The sequence below is a fragment of the Convolutriloba macropyga genome, chromosome 11 (assembly GCF_964194025.1).
Source record: "Convolutriloba macropyga chromosome 11, txConMacr16.3, whole genome shotgun sequence".
Taxonomy (NCBI): Eukaryota; Metazoa; Xenacoelomorpha; order Acoela; family Convolutidae; genus Convolutriloba; species Convolutriloba macropyga.
The window spans coordinates 40,375,014-40,394,301 of record NC_134478.1 but is presented as its reverse complement, the minus strand read 5'-3'; the positions used below and the strand labels follow the sequence as shown (position 1 = coordinate 40,394,301).

General features: G+C 33.8%; 1 protein-coding gene across 1 annotated transcript in view; it reads right to left on the bottom strand.

Moving 5' to 3' along the window:
* LOC142349127 (lactase/phlorizin hydrolase-like) overlaps positions 1–19,288 on the bottom strand; it is a 134,353-nt gene that overhangs the window by 88,671 nt on the left and 26,394 nt on the right. Inside the window, exons 3-6 of the mRNA XM_075400541.1 lie at positions 17,090–17,332; positions 14,894–15,077; positions 11,271–11,489; positions 1,306–1,470 (exon numbers count right to left, since the gene is read on the bottom strand). Of these exons, the coding sequence (XP_075256656.1) occupies positions 1,306–1,470; positions 11,271–11,489; positions 14,894–15,077; positions 17,090–17,332 (811 nt within the window). The remainder of the gene's footprint in view (positions 1–1,305; positions 1,471–11,270; positions 11,490–14,893; positions 15,078–17,089; positions 17,333–19,288) is intronic.

Sequence of the window (19,288 nt, the reverse complement as noted above, 5' to 3'; positions counted from 1 at the left end):
ATTTCACTGCTATTACGCAGAAACCACAATTAGGTAAGTAATTAATTAATACAATTTGAGCTATGTACATTTAATAATATTGTAAATTTGTAACTCCTTCTGCGTTCTTGTATATTTTTTAAAAATATTTTGCTTAAAAATCTGAAGCTGGGTTTTTCCCATTATAGCCCCCACCCCAGCTTTGCAGCCATATATCGTATTCCCCCTGGTGCTAGGAAAATTGGCCGACAGGGCGTTCAGCCGACAAGAGAAAAATGAGAAATTTAGCCGACAGTTTCATCATAATTGGTAATAAAAGTCCATGATTGGTCAATAAACCAGTAGTTCAGTTGTGATAGATTCATATCAAGTCCCACGGGCCGCTGGGGGATGACCATGGCCCGCGAGGCATGGCCAGATGCGGAAAAATACTGTCCAACCAAGGATAGAGCTTCGTTACACTAGTTGATGAAAAAACTGCGGTATAATTTTCCGCTTACGAAATAGTGTTTTAAATTGGCCAATCACAGCTTTAGAAAAAGTTTTATTGCTCATTTTACTTTAATTGTCGGTTAAGTTGCTCAATTTTTGATAGTCGGCTAAACGCCCTGTCGGCCAATACGGCGTTCACCCGGTGCTAGGAAAATTGGCCGACAGGGCGTTTAGCCGACAAGAGAAAAATGAGAAAATTAGCCGACAGTTTCATCATAATTGGTAATAAAAGTCCAAATTTGGTCAATAAATCAGTAGTTCAGTTGTGATAGATTCATATCAAGTCCCACGGGCCGCTGAGGCATGGCCATGGCCCGCGAGGCATGGCCAGATGCGGAAAAATACGGCCCGACCACGGATAGAGCTTCGTTACACTAGTTGATGAAAAAAGTGCGGTATATTTTTCCGCTTACGAAATAGTGTTTTAATCTGGCCAGTCACAGCTTTAAAAAAAGTTTTATTGCTCATTTTACTTAAATTTCACGGAATAATAAATTTCACGGAATAGTAAATTTCACGGAATACTTAGGTTTCACGAAATAGTGCTTCGTTACACTAGTTGACAAAAAAATGCGGTATATTTGTCCGCTTACGAAACAGTGTTTTAAATTGGCCAATCACAGCTTTAGAAAATGTTTTTTTTGCTCATTTTACCTAAATTGTCGGTTAAGTTTCTCAATTTTTGGTTGTCGGCTAAACGCCCTGTCGGCCAATACGGCGGCCACCATTCCCCCTACGTTAGTGACCATATAACGCATATTCTCCTACGCCAATAATAGCCAATATACTATGAGGGAGGCTAATATCGTGGCGGGCTAATTTCGAAAATCTTACTTTAATCCATTGAGGAGGAAGGATAAGTGGTACCGAGATATCGTCAACAAGACTTGGCTGCATCGAGTACACCTGTGGCTGATAAGGGGACATATCTGACCCGTAGTAGTTATAAGAGAGGAAGTCAAGAGCCCCCATCAGCATTTCACTCTCTTCTCTTGTGAACTGAAAAACTAAATTTTTGAGAGAAAAACGCGACGAGTTATTTCAAGAAAATTTTTGATGCGGGTCGAGAAAAAAGCTTGACGTTCCTCTCTGTTGGAATTTAATGCAAAATGTGATGTGTTAATGATCAAATACTGCATGAATGTGAAAAGCAGTGTATATCGATTACCGGTGGAAATGCCATATTCCAGTTTAATTTCCCGTTAAATTTCGCGACGAGAATATTTCAGTGTTTCACACCAGGATAAACATTTCCTTTGACAAACACATGTTTTTGTTCTGGATTCTGCCTAAAAATTAAGCTCAGTGTCTTGCATTTTTTGAATCTTACTTATGATTCATCTAGTAACCTTTTCGTTCATGGCGTCAATAAACATTAAAAAATTGGTTTCATTTCTGTCAGAAAATCCGCATCTCTTTACATATACTTTCAACCGACAAAACGCCGGAAGCGTGTGAATTTGACTCAACAACTTGTAATAACCAAAACAGCCCAATCAGAATAAGAAAAAAACACAGAGAAGCATGTATTAAGCAAAATTATATGCTGAATATTATCGAAAAAATTCTAAAATCTCATACAATTTTTTCTCGCTTTTCTAGAATCATAATATTTCTCTCAGAGGGGAAAAGCGACGAGTATAGCAGGGCAGTTGGAGTCTGTATTGAAGGAAGGAGGCTCGGTAATGTGCGATTGCACATAAGGTTCCGACCCCGCTCATCCACAATTTTGACATAATTCTCCACCAAATCGAGAACAGATAGAAAAACCCAAAAATTCAAGTAATTTTCAAAAAAAATTGTTGTATGAACAAAAAGATAGCCTCCAGGAGCAATTAACTCAATGAAGTTAAAAATGATGCATTAAATTTTTGAGATAAATCAATATTAAGAAAGCGAGTCAAGACGAACAGCAAAATTTAACAACAACAACAACAAACATTAATTACATCAAAAACTTTATGTCCGTTTTAAAAAACAGAACTTAATAACAAAGTCAGATAAAACAGAAATCAACAAAATAACTTGTAATCCGCCAGAAAAGGACCAGTCCATAAAAAGGCTTGATAACAGTTAGACAATAAAGAACAAAAACAGTAATTTTGAAAAATTCGCTTATAATTATTAAAACCAATTAAATTCAAAGTTAAACCATAAGAAATCAACTAAAATATCGCATTGGTTTACAATTACCAATGCTTCTATAGAATTGGATTAACAACTGTCGGTATTACATTGTTTATGCTGTTACAAAAAGAGCAAAAAATTTTCTGGCTTCAACACAGGTTTCAGAACTGGTTTTTTTTGTGAAAAACCTGTGTTGAAGCCAGTAAAGGCATGCCAAATTCTTTAAAACATTAGATTTTGTGATACCAATCGTTTTTGGCACATTCTTTCGACCACAATAATGTCATATTTGACCTCTAATTAACGAGATTAAGTAACAAACAGACAGGAAAAAACCAAATTGCGAAATTAGTGTGTTTTTTTTTAAATTTTGGAAAACAGTTGTTTTCAAAGTGATGAAAGCCATCAGCTATCTACTAACATCAGAATATCTGCTCATCTTTTCTTCCATGAAAACCAATGAGACGGGGTACATGTACAGAATAACTCATACAACTATAATGACAAAGTAAAAACGACAGTTTAAAACAGAATTTAAAAGTTCTGTTGAAATTATTCGAGAAAGTAGTGTCGAAGATGTTAAAACTGAAATCTAAATCTTTAAGGATTTTTTTATTATCAATGGTGCCTTGTTTTGAACGCCAATAATGTGATATATGAACTGTCAATAACGTGATAATGCGTCAAAAAAAGAAGACGTGAAAAATGGGCGAAAAGCTAAAAATTAAAAAAATGTAAAATCTAGTAGTACCAAAGCCAGAAAACCATAACTTGAGGCGTAAAACCTCAATGGAGATTGACTTTCAATTCAGTAGAAGGAATAAGCATTCTTTCATTGCTGACACTAAGCTACAAGTTGACAAAATATGGAGGCAAAGTTCAAGAAGCCATTTATTATTTAAAGATCAAATATTTTTAAAAGTCAAAACGACCATAAGCTTTCATGTAACAAATTAGATACATTAATTTGAAGCTAATTAGAAAGCCAATTGGACTTATCACTAGTAAGCTCTGATTTGAAATGTTCTGTTATTTAATTAACAAAAAAAGATCAAATTTTTTTAAATAAAAAAGACCGACTGATTACAATCCAAATTATTTTTGGACTGTAACAGTCCAAGAATGATCCAAAACTAGCTCTGCTAATCCTGTTTGTCCATTCAGAAGACTAATTTTTCGAATGTCATAGATATAGATATTTTGTTATTTAAAAAATCAAAAATAAATGCTGCATTTTTGATAGTCAACGAGTAAAGTTAGCAAAAAACGGTATTAAAAAGTTTTAATTACCGAGCACTCTCAACGGAAGTTGAAGTAGAAATTGCCCCCTTTGGAATATACAAAGATTTTGTTAGTGGTGTTTGGGTGTGCATTTCCTGCAATTTTAATCAAATTGGACTGAAGAAAATTATTTCGTGTTGTTTTTGATGAAAAAGTTTGGATTTTGAAGTATTTAGCCAGATTTTTTGACAAAAAAATTAAATAGAAACAGCCGACAAAATTTTTTGTCCTTAAAAATAAAATCAGCAAGACTTTCTTAATAAAATTCTAACAAATTTTAGCAAAATTGGCGAAATTTTTTTGTCAAAATTCCGAAAAATGTGAATAAAATCAACGGAATTCACTCTATTTTTTCAAAAGTTTAAACCTCGATAACTCCCTGTAAAAAACGAAAATGAAAAAAAATGTTTTTAACTCCATATTTTACGCTGGACAAGCTTTCCAATGATACCAGTTTTAACTCTCTACGATGAATATATCGATCGGCCAAAATTGACTGAACAACAAAAAAAACCATTTGAGTATATAGTTCCTCCCCCCCCCTCAAGAGGGGTCGGAACAATTATGGAATTTGTACGAATCCGCACTCTTACACACACACACACCCACACACACCCACACACACACACACACACACACACACACACACACACACACACATACACACAGGCAAACGCACATGCACACACACACACACACAAACCCACGCACACACGCACACAAATTTAATGATCAAAATTAAACTTTATTGTAGATCTTCAAAAAATTCAGCTTCGGCTAGTGAAATGTGTAGAAAAACAATACTGTTTCCAGATTGTAAGGTGCTTTTTCTTAAATTCAACGCAATGAACTTTTGGGAAAGGTTGCAATGAATTTGTGTTGCGCGTGTTTTGGAAACCGGAATCAACTATAAACCCATTGTCTTACTTTAACTTAGGTTTTGATGATTGTATATCCCACTGTTATGGAAGCCGATACTTATATTAATTGAAGAAAAACTCACTAACAAACCGTGTGTTTTTTGTACGGATATAGCAATCCATTTCATGCCATTGAGGATATACGGATCTACTCGTGTTTATTAAAATGAAACCTGAAAGTAACAGGAGTGAACAATTTTAAAAAATCAGTTTGAATTGTTAAGTTATTTCAAAACATTTTTCCATTTTCTCATTATTTAAAACAGTATGAAAATAGGGCAAAAATTAGGGAAAAAAAACTAAAATGAAAGTATAAGCCTCTTGTAAAATTTGGGAAATCCTACTTTTCTTAGAAAAGTGTCGCAATTGAAAGTGATAGAACTTGAATTTAGAAAATCGGTTTCCTACAAAATGTTAGTAAGACAGTTGGCTTCCAATTCAAAGTAATTTGGCAAACCAGACATTTGTGGAACAAAAACGAGTGATTATAGAAATTGAATGAGTGCCATATTGATTTACCGATGGGGACTGAACTTATAAAAGTTAGTTATCATCCGGTTTTTAACTCAGTGTGGTCAAATTTGGCAGGGATTTAGTGCAAACCACGGGACAGGTTCCATCATTGTCACTCTTGTTGAATCTGTTTTTTAGAAACCGTGCGGGTACTTCAAACTTCCAAATAAGTCTTAAACTCTTTATTTCATTGTTTGACCCGTTGATTAATTGGCAGCGTCATCAGTCTGATACTGCTTTTGTTTTGGTTTGAATAGCTTGAGTAGAACTCAGCAATGTATAAAGAAGGCGTTCAGGTCATTCAATTGTTCTTTTGAATTCATAACAATTTTTACGTAACTAGTGTGGTCCACAATGCAAAGAGAACAGATTCTTTTGTTTGAACTTTTTTTACGTTGTTGTTTCATTAGTTACTAAAGAGTAGAACCACAACATTAGCAAAACAGTACTATAATAAGAAGTGTAGCCTAGGAGTTGAACTGTGGAGAAGTTGTGATAACAAAAACGTTGTTGTGAGAGTTGAATTTACTTGAAAAAACCAGAACACTGGTTTGCGAGATTGGAAATCAGAACACGGAGAACAACGGAGAACCGCAGTTAAATCAGGCAGCTTAATCGAGAGCTATTTGGAGTACTTCTTGTGCTGAGAAATTCCGTAATAGAGATTAGTAGCTCTTTTGTTGTGAATTTGGTTGCAAAGTTGTGAACCTTTTTTTTAAATTATAATGAAAACGGATCTATTCTGTTTTGCCCCCAGCTTAGAGAACATATACTTTTATAACCCCCAAGCGCACGTGCTACTTTTTTTACATAGTAACGTGTTTTGTAACAATATATAATTTGTAACTCGGTGTCATAAAAATCTCCGGGGGAAACATAATAGATTCAATAAAACTCTGGTTGAATTTTGATTTAATTTTGTGATCATTTATATTTCTTTTTTTTCATTTAATTTTATTTTATTACGCGAAACAATTCATTATTGCAGGTAGAGTTAATTTCTTACAGCCGACAAGAGCAGCGTGGGGACAAAAGAACCCTCCGATAGAAGTCTGAGAGCCATCAAAACACCCCTTTCAATTTGTTAAAGGTTTTAGGCGCTAGTCGGTCCCCAGTTAGTCAGCCTAAGCAAAGTACAAAATTCTGCACCTGTCAACGTTATTTGCAATTTTGCCAATCTGCCATCAAAGTATGTTGAACTCCATCAAACCACTTTTGTTGAAGAACTACCAAATTCAGAATAAATATGTCCGAAACTATATTTCTGTTATATGGGTGCAACCAGTTTCAATAAATTGCTAACAACAAAATCAGTTGGTTTAAATTTTTTTTAGTTTTCAGCTGGTACAAATTGTTTAATTGTTCCGACCCCTCTTGAGGGGGGAGGAACTATGTACTCAACTGGGATTTTTTTTGTTCAGTCAATTTTGGCCGATCGATATATTCATTGTAGAGAGTTGAGACTGGTATCATTAAAAAGCGTGTCCAGCGTAGAAAATGGAAATAAAAAGGTTTTTTTGATTTTTGTTTTTGACACGGAGATATCGAGGATTAAACTTTCGAGAAAATAGATTGAATTCCGTTGATTTCATTCAAATTTTTTAGGAATTTTTGACTAAATTTTCTCCAATTTTGATAAAATATAATCATTTTTCATGAAAATGTTGTTGCTTTTACGTTTAAAGACAAAATTCATTGTCGGCTATATTCATTGAATTTTTTTGTCACAAACTCCGGCTAAAAATTTAACAAAATTCAGACTTTTTCATCAAAAACAGCACGAAATAAGTTTCTTTAGTCCACCCTGATTAAATTTGCTGGAATTGCACACCCAAACAACACTAAAACAATCTTTGTAGACTGAAAAGGGGGCTAATTCCACTTCAACTTCGGTTGAGAGTGCTCTGTAAACAAAACTTTGCCGTTTTTTGCTAACTTTATTCGTTGATTATCAAAAACGCAGCATTTACTTTTGATTTTTTAAGAAACAAAATATCTATATCAATGACATTCCAATAACAAAATATTCCTAACGGACAATCAAAATTAGCAGGACTAGTTCTGTACCAATCTTGGACCGTTACAATCTAAAAAAAATTCGAATTGTCATCAGTCGATTTTTTGTTAAAAAAAGTTCGATCATTTTATATTAAATAAGTAACAGAGCATTTCATATCAAAGCTCACTAGTGATAGGTCCTATTGGCTTCCTAATTAGCTCGAAATTATTTTAAATAGTTGATTAATTGAAAGCTTATGGTCGTTTTGACTTTTAAAGTATTTGATTTTTAAATATAAAATGGCTTGATGAACTTTGCCTCCAATTTTCTCTTACTTTGGTCAACTTGCAGCTTTCGTCAACAATCAAAAAGTGCTCATTATTTTTGCTGCATTCAAATTTAGTCCATATTCCGGTTTTACGCCTTAAGTTATGGTGTTCTGGCTTTGATACTACTAGATTTCACATTTTTTTTGAATTTTTAAGTATTTGCCCATTTTTCATGTTTTCTAATTTTGTCAAATTATCACGTTTTTTTCAGTTCAATTATCACAATTTTCGCGTTCGAAATAATGCAAAACTGATAATATTTAAATCCTTAAAGATGTAGATTGTTGTTTTTTACCGCTTCAACAATACTTTCTCAAAGAATTTAATTGAATTCTTTAATTTTGTCTTTTAATGTCATTTTTACTTTGTCTTTTTAGTCGTATTTAATTTCCTGTACAATGACTCGGTTTTAATGGCTTTTCCTGGAAAAGTAGATGAGCCGATGTTCTGATATTAGAAGATAGATAATGGCTTTCATGACTTTGAAAACAATTGTTTTCCAAAACGAAAAAAAAAACATTTCAACTTCGCAATTTTGTTCCTTTTATTGTCTGTTTGTTAACTGGTCTCGTTAATTAAAGCTTAAAGATGACATTATTTTTGTCAAAGGAAGGTGTCAAAAGGGATTGATGTCACAAAATCTAATGTTTTTATAGACTTCGTTATGAATTTACTGGCTTCGACACGGGTTTTTCACAAAAAAAATAAATTAATTTTTGATTGTCATATTGACGTTCTTTTTGTAGACGTAAGACGTGTTCTGGATAATTGCAGTTCTCGAGGGCTTCCATTGGAAAAATAGATGAACCTATTCAATTTTTTCATTTTGTAATTAATGGATTTCATGTCTTTGGAAAAAAAATTTTTCGATAAAAACAAGGTTACATAATCTTGCTTTCTTTCTTTTTGGTCTAACTGTTTCCTAATTTCATTATTAGGAGGTCACATAATACATTTCGAGGCAAGTTGTCAAAAGGGATTGATGTCACAAAATCTAATGTTTTAGAAGAATTCGTTATGACTTCACTGGCTTCCACACGGGTTTTTCACAAAAAAAAGTAAATGAATTTTTGATTTGTGTCATATTTGGCGTTCATTTTGTAGACGTAGGACACATTCTGAATAATTGCAATTCTCAAGACCTTCCTTTGGAATAATGGACGAACCTATTCAACTCTTTCTTTTTGTAATTAATGGCTTTCATGTCTTTGGAAATAATTTTTTTTCGAAAAAAAAAGTATTACATAATTTTGCATTCTTTTGTCTAATTTTTGCTTATTTTCATTAATGAGTGGCCACATAATACATTATTGGTGTTTGATGACGGTGCAATTGATCATATTTTGGGGGCCAAAGTATGGCTTTTCGGCTTCCAAAGCATTTTCTGGCAAGTTTTAATTGACTTTTTGTTTTTGTCTATTTGTTGTTCTTTTTGTAACTGCACAAAAAATTGAATAACAAGAGTTCTTAATTCCCTTCTATAGAAGCAATGGTAATTGTAAACCTATGGGGTATTTTAGTTGATTCGTCATGGTTTTCATTACTTTGAAATTAATTGTTCTTTTTAAAATTCAGCGAATTTTCTAACTTTAAAGCTTCTGTTCTTTTTTGTCCGATTGTTACCAAGCTTTATTATGAACTGGTGAAAAACCATTTTTTCTGGTGAATTACAAGTTATTTTGTTTTTTTTTCAGTTTTATCTGACGCTTTTTTGACTTTGTTATTAAGTTTTGTTTTTTAAAACGGACATAAATTTTTTGATTTAATTAATGTTTGTTGTTGTTGTTTGATTTTGCCTTTCGTCTTCGCTCGCTTTCTTAATATCGGCATATCTCATCGATCTAATGCATCATTTTTTACTCCACTGAGTTATTTGCTTTGGAGGCTATTTTTTCGTTCATACACCAGTTTTTTTTGAAAAATACTTGTGTGTTTTACGTGACAGATTCCCACTATTATCAACCAGGTCTCCACAACTTTATAAAACTGGGCCCCTTGACAGCATGGGAACCCTCACAGTCTTCTTCTTAACTTTTCCTCGATTCGAATACCCAGACATTTCAAGATCTGAAATATATGTCGATTTTCGGCTAAAATTTGGCTCCAAACGGCAGAAAAATGGCTGAAAACGGCCCAGAACACCTGAAAAAAAAACCCCAATAGACCCTCCCGGGGTGCTAGTAAACACCCATAAACAATTTGATATGCCCCGGCATCATTTTCTAGCACCCCGAGAAAGTGGCCAAAAAGTAATGCCAAAATCGTGGCACGTTGCAAAATTTTTTTGAATTCGAAAATTTCACTCGAGTTTCTTGAAAAGTTGGTTTTGACTTGGGAATCAACTTCCAAGTGTTATCCAAGTCTTGGTTAAGACTTGGCAGACTTGTAAGACTTGTATTTAGACTTGCCCAGTACTGGAAACCTAAATAAGACTTGGATTTAGACTTGCCTAGTACTGATATAGACTTGGAGTTCGGTCCGGGTAGTGCTATCGGTTTATAACCATGTTTTAATGTACAAGAATTTGCTTAATAATACTTTTTGGAAAAATTTTTACAACACCTAATATTGACACCCAGGATGAATAGATATTGATTAGTCAGGTGCATTCCCTGTCAGTTTCCTTCCCGCAAAGTCACATCAACAAACAAACAATGCGCAGACATTTTATCCACTGCAATCGATTTTTTTGTGTTTTTCTCTCTGTTCCTCATTTGGTAGACAATTATGCCAAAATTGTGGATGAGCGGGGTCGGAACCTTATGTGCGATCGCACATTACCGAGCTGCCTTGTTGGCTTCAAATTTCAAAACGCTATTCAAAACGTTACCAAAAAAACCCACATGAACACAAAAAGAGACGTTATCAAACACTATTGTTGTTGATTATCATATATTTTTTCCAGTTTCTAATGATATCTTTTTCTCAAATAATGCCCACTATTTTTAACGTTAAAAAGAAGATCATACAAAGCTTTAAATACACCACGCTTTCACATCAGGTAATTTTTATAGTTTCGTTATTAACTTAAGGGGTTTTTTGCCATCCCGTAGATTATTTACAGGCGGAGGGAAAAAACAACATTCATTAAAAAACATATGACACTCTGCACTATAGATATTTGAAGCCTTTGTTTTTTCTAAGATTTTTGCAAGGACTTCAAACATTGACTCTTACAAACATTGACTCTTACAAACATTGACTCTTACAAACATTGACTCTTACAAACATTGACTCTTACAAACATTGACTTCTCTGTTAATCAAATTTAACGCTTCGGTTTCAACGCAGAGTTCTGAAAAACTATGCTGAGCTGAAAGTTTTCAATAGTTTTGCAAATCTATAGTAGATTTAAATGTTCTCATCTAAACTTTTATTTTGTTTTATGGAATTTGTGTAAAATCACTATGATGGAAACAGTTTTGGCTTCCCAAGCTGAAAACAAAATTTAAACTTGCAAGATTTTGCAACGATCAACTTTTTCCTGCAAGATCTTGCAAGAATTTTGTTACTAGAGTTGTCGTTTGGAAGTTTTGGAAAGTTTCATTACATGGTTTTAGACATGATTTCAAATAGATTGAGTAATTTTCTCCTTTAGAAATAGATTTTTTTCCACAACTTGATTGTTACCTTTGGCAATCTAGACTCGTTGAAACCTTGATACTGACTCATTTCCGCGATTGTATTTCTCATCACATCCGGATAGTCCCCTTTATCGCCCAGGAGTGGAGAAAGAACCCATCCTAGCTGGAACTGAAGTGACTTCTCAGCTGCCTCCTGATCCAGTTTGGATGTCTGGTCGTATGGCTCATGCCACCCTGTGCTGGCCACTATCCCTATTTTGCCACCCTGTAAGATAATAGATGGAAATTAGAGTGGACACCGTATTGGCCACCAGTTTAGGTGGGCAAAACTAGGGTGTCTAAGGTGGGCAAACCTGAAGAGGTTTCGCCGCCGGCAACCACAAAATGAGAAACTCAGCCAAAATTTGACGTAAAACGGGCAAGTAGATTAATTATGTCACGAAGGGGCCATAGAGAGGCGAGGGAGCTCCCACTAGATCAGACCAAAGATAATGGCGAACTAGTGAATTTTGAACGCCCTGCCGGCCAATTTTACCACCGGTGTAAATTAGACTTTTGATAGTATAATCATTGGAAAAGAATATTGAATATAGCATAGTTCACTATAGGGCTAAATATAAAAGCGTAACTGTTCACTAATAAGTATTAATAAATTATTAATCACAGTTCAATTTTATTTTCTCGAAGTTGTTTCTAATCCCAATTTTACTATAATATTCATATATATTATGCATTATATAAAATAAAATATCTTTTTTAAAAAAAAGTTTCTGTTTGAACGCTGTAAGCAAAGCCATCCGAGACCAAATTGCATCTTAATTTCAACGGATGATTTCTCATAATTGTTCCAAGATAGTGATAGAGAAATCATTGCCAGTCGGAGAGTTTTTTGAATCTCAGCTTTTTATAAAGGTACAAATTTTTGTGAATATTTGGTTCACTTCAACTCTTTTGATTCACTATTTCGGCTGAGACTTCTTTCCTATAGTTTCCCTGAAAATTAGCCTTCTTGCACTTTTTCGATGAACTTGTTCATTTCTACAACAGTACTCCCTATAAAACGCTGGCAAAATTTTCGAGATTAAGTTACGAGCTTCAAATGTCTGTGTTGTAAAAATTAAAAGTCTACTCTTTGAGAAATTCAATTTAAATTTGCTTTGTTGTTTGTTAAACTTTTTCTTTCTCTTGTTTTTTTTAAATTTTTTGAACTCTTCAACGCTCACAACCTCAATGAACACTAACAATAAAAAAGTTTCCATATCTATAAATGGTTCTTAATTTAAAATTTGCAAAATATTCAATGGAAAAAATTACTTAATTCATCACAGAATTTTTTTCGGCTATTTCAAAGTTGTTCAAATTTGGATTTCTTCCTAGATCAACCAAAACAACATCAAATTAATCATTTTTCCGCAAAATAACAAAATAATGAGACTTGATTTAGATAAGTGTTATGGAACTAAAAGTTAGGTTATTAAAACCTTTTCATTTTTTCTAGATTATTGCTTAAGAAGCAACAAAGTGCAGCAAAACTTTTCATTTAATAGAACTTTAACCTTCCCGTTATTTTGCTTGTTTTTGGATTTTCTTGGTTCTGAGAATAATTGTTTCTTATCTTGTTTCAGGAAGAAACTAATTATTATAAGAGTGGATAACATCTTTTTTTGCAGGTTTATTTTGTCAGTCTCGTGATTATTCAACAACGGTTTAGTTTCCATTATTGCTTGATAAACAAATAAGCGTTAATATATGTTCATTTTAAATTGTCTACATTTTCCTAATTTTACAGTTAAAAAATTATAGATTTCCTTCCTGAGTAATTTGTGATAAAATTTCATCAGATTTTTTCCAAGAACTGTTTTACTCGCCATTTTTTTTTCTCTAGCAGATCTGTGTTTGTAGTTTTTAATGTGAGAAAAAAATTTGCATGTGACTGCGCTTTGCAGTAATGTGACAAAATTTTCAAAGTTGATGAATTTGGAAGAGAATGATTGTTTTATGAACGTGAATGGGGCACAGTTTCTATGAATTTTGCCCTTTTTGATCTTTAAAATTTGTTATAGTTCTTCGGCAAAACCTTTAACAGAACAAAACAGCAAAACATATAACAGTTTTCATAGGTTTCACGGTTTTACGGATATTGTTCTATTTCTAAGAGATCTTTTTCTATTTTTTCATTTATGAGAATAAGGAGTGGTTTAAAATTAATTGTTTTTTTAGGGAAAATTGACACTCGAATAAGCGCTTTTCCTTGAAATATTCTTTTTAAACACTTTTTTATTTTAACAGTTCATGACAAATCATTATTTCTTAAAATTTGTTGAGCATCTGCTATGAAAATTTTCAAGTTGTAAAATTACGCTGTTAGTAATTTTTTGTACCGATTTTAAAAATTTACGGCTTATGAAATTGGCAATAAAAAGCATTATTAACCTGAGATAAAGACTTTTGACGAATCGTTACGGGCTTCATAGCTCTTTGAAAAATTTCGCCATTCGATATACCCATCGTACGGCAGTAATCATACTTTGAAATTCATATCCGATCTGGTCTCCTAGGTTTATGTGAGTGGGGTTCGAAAAGCTAATGTTTCTTGTATATACTGAACATATAGTATATGAATTGTTTTTCAAGCAAAAAAAAACAAACTATTAAGATATTCTCTCTAAATAAAATTATGTCATGGTTGGTACTTATTTAATTTTAAGTAAAAAAAATACATCAACATAGATAAATACTGCAGATTTTGCAACATTGTGGTCTGATATCAGTTTTATAAGTTTTATATACTTTGGTTCGACAGAGCATTCTGTCCATTTTTGTTCCTTAAATAACTATATTTGATTTTAGTAAAAAATAATAGATAATCTCTAATGAACTAATGAAATGTTGTGAGAAAACTGGGGATATTGATCCAACACGATATAAACATTAGAAAAATTTTTTAGAGGCGTAGTAAATAAACAATTTTCTTTGGATGTCAAAATATATAAGAATAATTAAAAATTTGGCGTTTCCCTCAATTTACTGACATCATAATAATATTTGATCTTGTTTTGCTGTTCTTAAATTAGGAAGGGTAAGAAGTTGAATCCATAAAAATACTGCTTTTCAAATTTTGAAAAAAGTGAAACTCTCAATCTTGATTTGAAATAAATTGCATTGTACGCCGTGAATTTATATGCAGTTCACGTTGTTACAGCAAAAATTACAGCAAAACATTAAAAATTTTTGGAAAACCTAAATGGTTTGCTGTAATTTTTTTTGTTGTGAAAGTTTGTTAACCTGTTCTGAAATAATGTATCCACCTTAAATTTTTTGCTCTGCTTTTTTAGCCGTGTACCTAGCACAGTCGGTCCTTTTCACAATCATTTCGGTCCTTTTCACAACCCTTTCACTCTTGTTTTAGTCCTTTAAAGATTGATACTATTAAATTTAGTAGTATAAGCAATTGGCAAAACCTCATCGGCCCGTGGGATTTGATATGAAACTACCACAACCAAACAATGGTTTAAGTTATCCGCTTGGTTATGTTGACTACTAAAACCTTCTTGTAATGTTGACTGCTCATTGGTAATGAAATGGAGTTAAGATATGGGGTTTACTTGAAAAAAGTCGAACCCTAAATATCTAAGGTGCTTTCTCCCAAAATATAAGTTGTATTTTCACCTGAATGACTTTATACTTCTGCTCATACAACCGGTAGGCTCTGCCGTGAGACAACAGCTGTTGATGAACACTCTTGTAAGACGATATCCCTGGATTTACATAGTCTGGACCCGGGGCACAGCCACCAGTCTCAAAACACATGGAACTGGAAAAGGGCTCGTTGAAAGTGTTCCACAGCTTTACCCTGATAATATTATCACTATTTATTTAAATTTAATCTTGTTCCCTGAAAGTTGTCGCCTTCAATTTTTCCAAGAACATATAGGCAAAAAATTTTGGCAAGATAATTCCTTATTTTCTTAACTTTGAGCAATTACTTCCACAACCAGTTTCCAAATCCTTGCCCGTCCAGAAAACAAATCCACCGTCACTAAGTACACTTCAGATTTTTCAAAAAATTCGAAAAAGTCCAATAAAATTTTATGTTCAAGTTAGTCATCTTTTAAGTTGTCATGATGCTTTGAGTTCTTCCGTCTGGTACGTTCTTTAGCTTTCTTTGTTTCCTTACTATGTAATGGTATACGTCAAAACGAAGTCGATGTCAACTTTCCTTTAAATTCTTAAATCGCGACTTCTTTTAAAGTTTTCAGAAAATGCATTTTGGAAACGCTTCACAAATTTTCCAGGAGACCTAACCTAAATTAAATTGATTTTATTGGATTCAGATTTTAAAACAATATTAGCCAGTATGCTTCACTCAATAATGCCTCCTGAAGTGTTGAAAGTGTTTGTTTCATGACCCTTCATGCACAGAAACATTATCTTGTCGAGAGAATTTTAAAAAGATATTTTAAATCGCGTTCTTCAGTGATTCTATAATAGATATTGGCAGGACCGAACAGATTTTGGATACGCTTAGCCAGACCAAACAGACTTTGACCACCGTTGGCCAGACTAAACAGACCCACCGTTCGAACTTTTTATAGCTCACTGAGAACAGAGGCGACTATTTCCTTTTCATAAAAAATAGTATTAATTTTGGTTTAACAATGCATTGTGGTATTTATCTTTTGTTTATCTGCGATTCAATAAGCAACTTCCTGTTGGTCCTTTGAGCATCGTAATCATAGCGCATGTTGTTGTACTTTTAACTTTTAGTGGTTTTATTTGAGCGAATTAATTTTTGTTTTTAATTATCCTCTATATTTGTTTTGGTAGTTTTGGTAGACTAACAGATCAAGGTAATTTTATGTTCAACTGTTTCGCGGGAAGTAAGATTCATTGTCATTATCCAATAAAAATCATGTCTCTTTTGTTCTTAGTATTTTTTTCAAAGAGCTTCGCAAAAAGGTAGACTTTTTTAGATCTCCCGACCTCTGAAATTCCAAACATTGAGAAATAGATGAGGGCTCATAGAATCAAATAAAAACAAGAAATTAGCAAATTACTAATGAAAATGTTGATCAATTTTTATTCTAAAATAGGAAACAATATGCGCTGCTTGTTTTAGGAAATTGAGGTAGAAGACTTCTTGTAGCCCTTTTTTAAAATGGAATATGGGATTATCAGAGCTAGAACTGAAATTATTGTCTCAAATTAATATAACTCATCGTTTTCCAGTCGCTTTAAGTTTCAATTTTAAAATGATACAATTGATGATACATGGACTTTGTTGCTAAGCTTTTTTAAAAAACAGATAATGAGTTCTTGCCATATTTAATGTATTTTGTTGTTTTACTTTTTACTTCGCTTATTTTTCTTGTCACATTGGCCTTCTTATGTGAAATTGTTTCATTAATTTATTCGTTCGACTAAGTAACAATCTTTTTTATTAATTCGCGAATTATTTTCGAACTGTTCCTATCTCTCCTTCTTTTTACAGACAATTAAGTCAAAAATTATTTGCAAACGCAAAACAAAGAGCGTCCTTGTTTAAGATGACAGCTAAAAAGTGTTGAAATTTGGTTTTTCTCTTCACTCTGCATTTTTTTGGATTACACGCTGACTTCAACTGATGTTTCCAAAAAGGTTCCTGCTAAGTTGAGTGGTAACGATCAAAACCAACAATCTGTGACCTCACCTAAGTGTGTAAATTTTCACCCAATTCACATCATTTCTTACAAAAATCCACCGTGTTCAGCAAAATTCATGCTTATATTTGCGATGAATAGCGGTGGCTTCTCGACTTGTTAATTATTCTCTGAGGACAATGTAATCGTTCACTTAGGCAACGCACTACGAAACACAATTTGTTACCTGTCCCCAAATGTTTTGAAGCAGAAGTCAGCATAATCCTCGAACCAGTCAGGTAATTGATCAGAAATGATTCCTCCCATATCCTGCAATGCCTGTGGTAGGTCCCAGTGTAACATGGTCACCAGTGGTTCGATTCCCGCCTCGAGCAGGGCATCTATCAGAGTGTTGTAGTAATCAACTCCTTTTTGGTTCACGAATGAAGAGGTGCCGTTGGGAAGCATTCGCGGCCACGACAGAGAAAACCTTCAACCAGAAAAACTTATCCCGGCCGAAGTCTGCATTTGAGTTCTTTTATGACTGCAGACCTTTTTTGATCACACTTAGGGATGGGGGGGGGGGGTGTACTGTGCGCTCAAATATTTACAGTTTATGTTTGATACCGCAGAGTTATTGATCTTTTTTCCCATTGAGAAACGACTCAAATTAAAAGATTTTTATGTTAGGTTTTCATTTGGGCAACCACTCAGAGAAATGTTTTTCTCATTGGCTGTCCCTGTTGGACTAATGTTTATTGCTTTTCAAATAGATCAAATTGTACCTGGAACTTACCATCCAAATTCCAAATTTCAACTTAAATTTTAACGAACAACTAGAACCCATTACGACTCAAAATTGAGGCAAACTCTGACCTCATAGATGCGTCAACTCTACTTTGTAGACGTGCAACATTCTCGCCAATCTCTGACCCACAGACGAGCAAAGAACTTTAGGCGGGCAAAGAAATTTGCTCTTCTTTATCATACACTTCTTAAAAATCTTTTACAATATAAGCCTCCTATATACTATCTGTTATTGTTGGGAGTACCCTCTTAAACAACAAAAAAAACATGCACACAAAGCTTCCCCGGTTTTCAGGTCCACCGAGATAAAGATATTTCTCACCGTTAAGAGAAAATTATGACTTCGTTGGAACTCGAAACACATTGATCTCACATTACGCATTCTTTCCAGCAAATTCTCAGCGCTGCGTACAATTCAATCAGATGTATAAGTGGCAAAATCATACTAATTGCAAGTCAGAACTGATAAAAAAAATGTTTACAAAGTAAAGTAATCTCAATCAAAAAATATTGGCGCAGCTTTAAAAGAGCTCTGCTATCATAATTTCTTTAGTTTTGAGAGTAATAAAATGTTTGCAAAATAAAAAGTAAGAAGCGCGATAACATTTTCCAACATTTATATGAACTCAGCATCACTCTTACTTTCAGATCAAAATTTTTTCCAATTTTCATTCAGTAATTGTTTTTCAGCAAAAATAGTTCAATTGTCACAAAAGTGATCCCAAATCAGAGTTCAGACGTTGAGAGTTACTTTTGAGCCAACGTGTAACAGATGAAAATGATTTTGAGTCAATGCTAGCAATAAGGTCTAATCAAAGATCATGCATCCTTATTTTGCTTATTATGGTTAGGGTCTGAGGCAATTTCGAGCGCACCTCAGTCTGGGCAATATTCTCAAACTGGTCAGGACTATAGTCTGGAATTTTTCAGATCAGCGGTCATTTCGATCTGAATCTTGTCCAATCAGAGATGGCTTCAAGCACGCATCAAGCGCACAATGAGCTTAGAGCGCACACTACTCTGATCAGAGGTCACTTTGTCTGGGACAGTCTGTTCATAGGTGTAGAAATTTGTACTTTGATTAGGCTGACTAACTGGACACCGACTAGCGCCCAAAACTCTATTAAACTGAGAAGAGTGATTTAATGGCTCTCAGACTTCTATTGTGGGGTTCTTTTGTCCCCACGCTGCTATTGTCGGCTGTAAGAAACTCTAGTTGGAATAATGAATTGAATCGAGTAAACAAAAAACATCAAATGACTGAACAAGAAATGTAAAAGATCACCAAACCAAATCAAAATTCAACAGAGTTTTATCATAAGAGATGGTTTACAACTTTAACTTTGTAGCCAAATTAACAACCGAAGAACTACTATTCTCTCAAATATACAAGCTCTTAATTAAAGTGCTTGATGTAACTGCGGTTCTACGGTGTTCTTAAGTGTTCTGATTTCCAATCGCGCGAACCGGTGATCTGAATTTGTCAAGTCAGTTCGAACCTCTCAACAGTGTTTTTGTTATCACAACATCTCTAAAGGTCAAATCCTAAGCTCCAGCTCTGTTATGGTACTTTTTTGGTTATATTGTGTTTCTAGTCCTTAGTAACTTATCAAGCAGTAACGTACAAGAGTATAGGAAA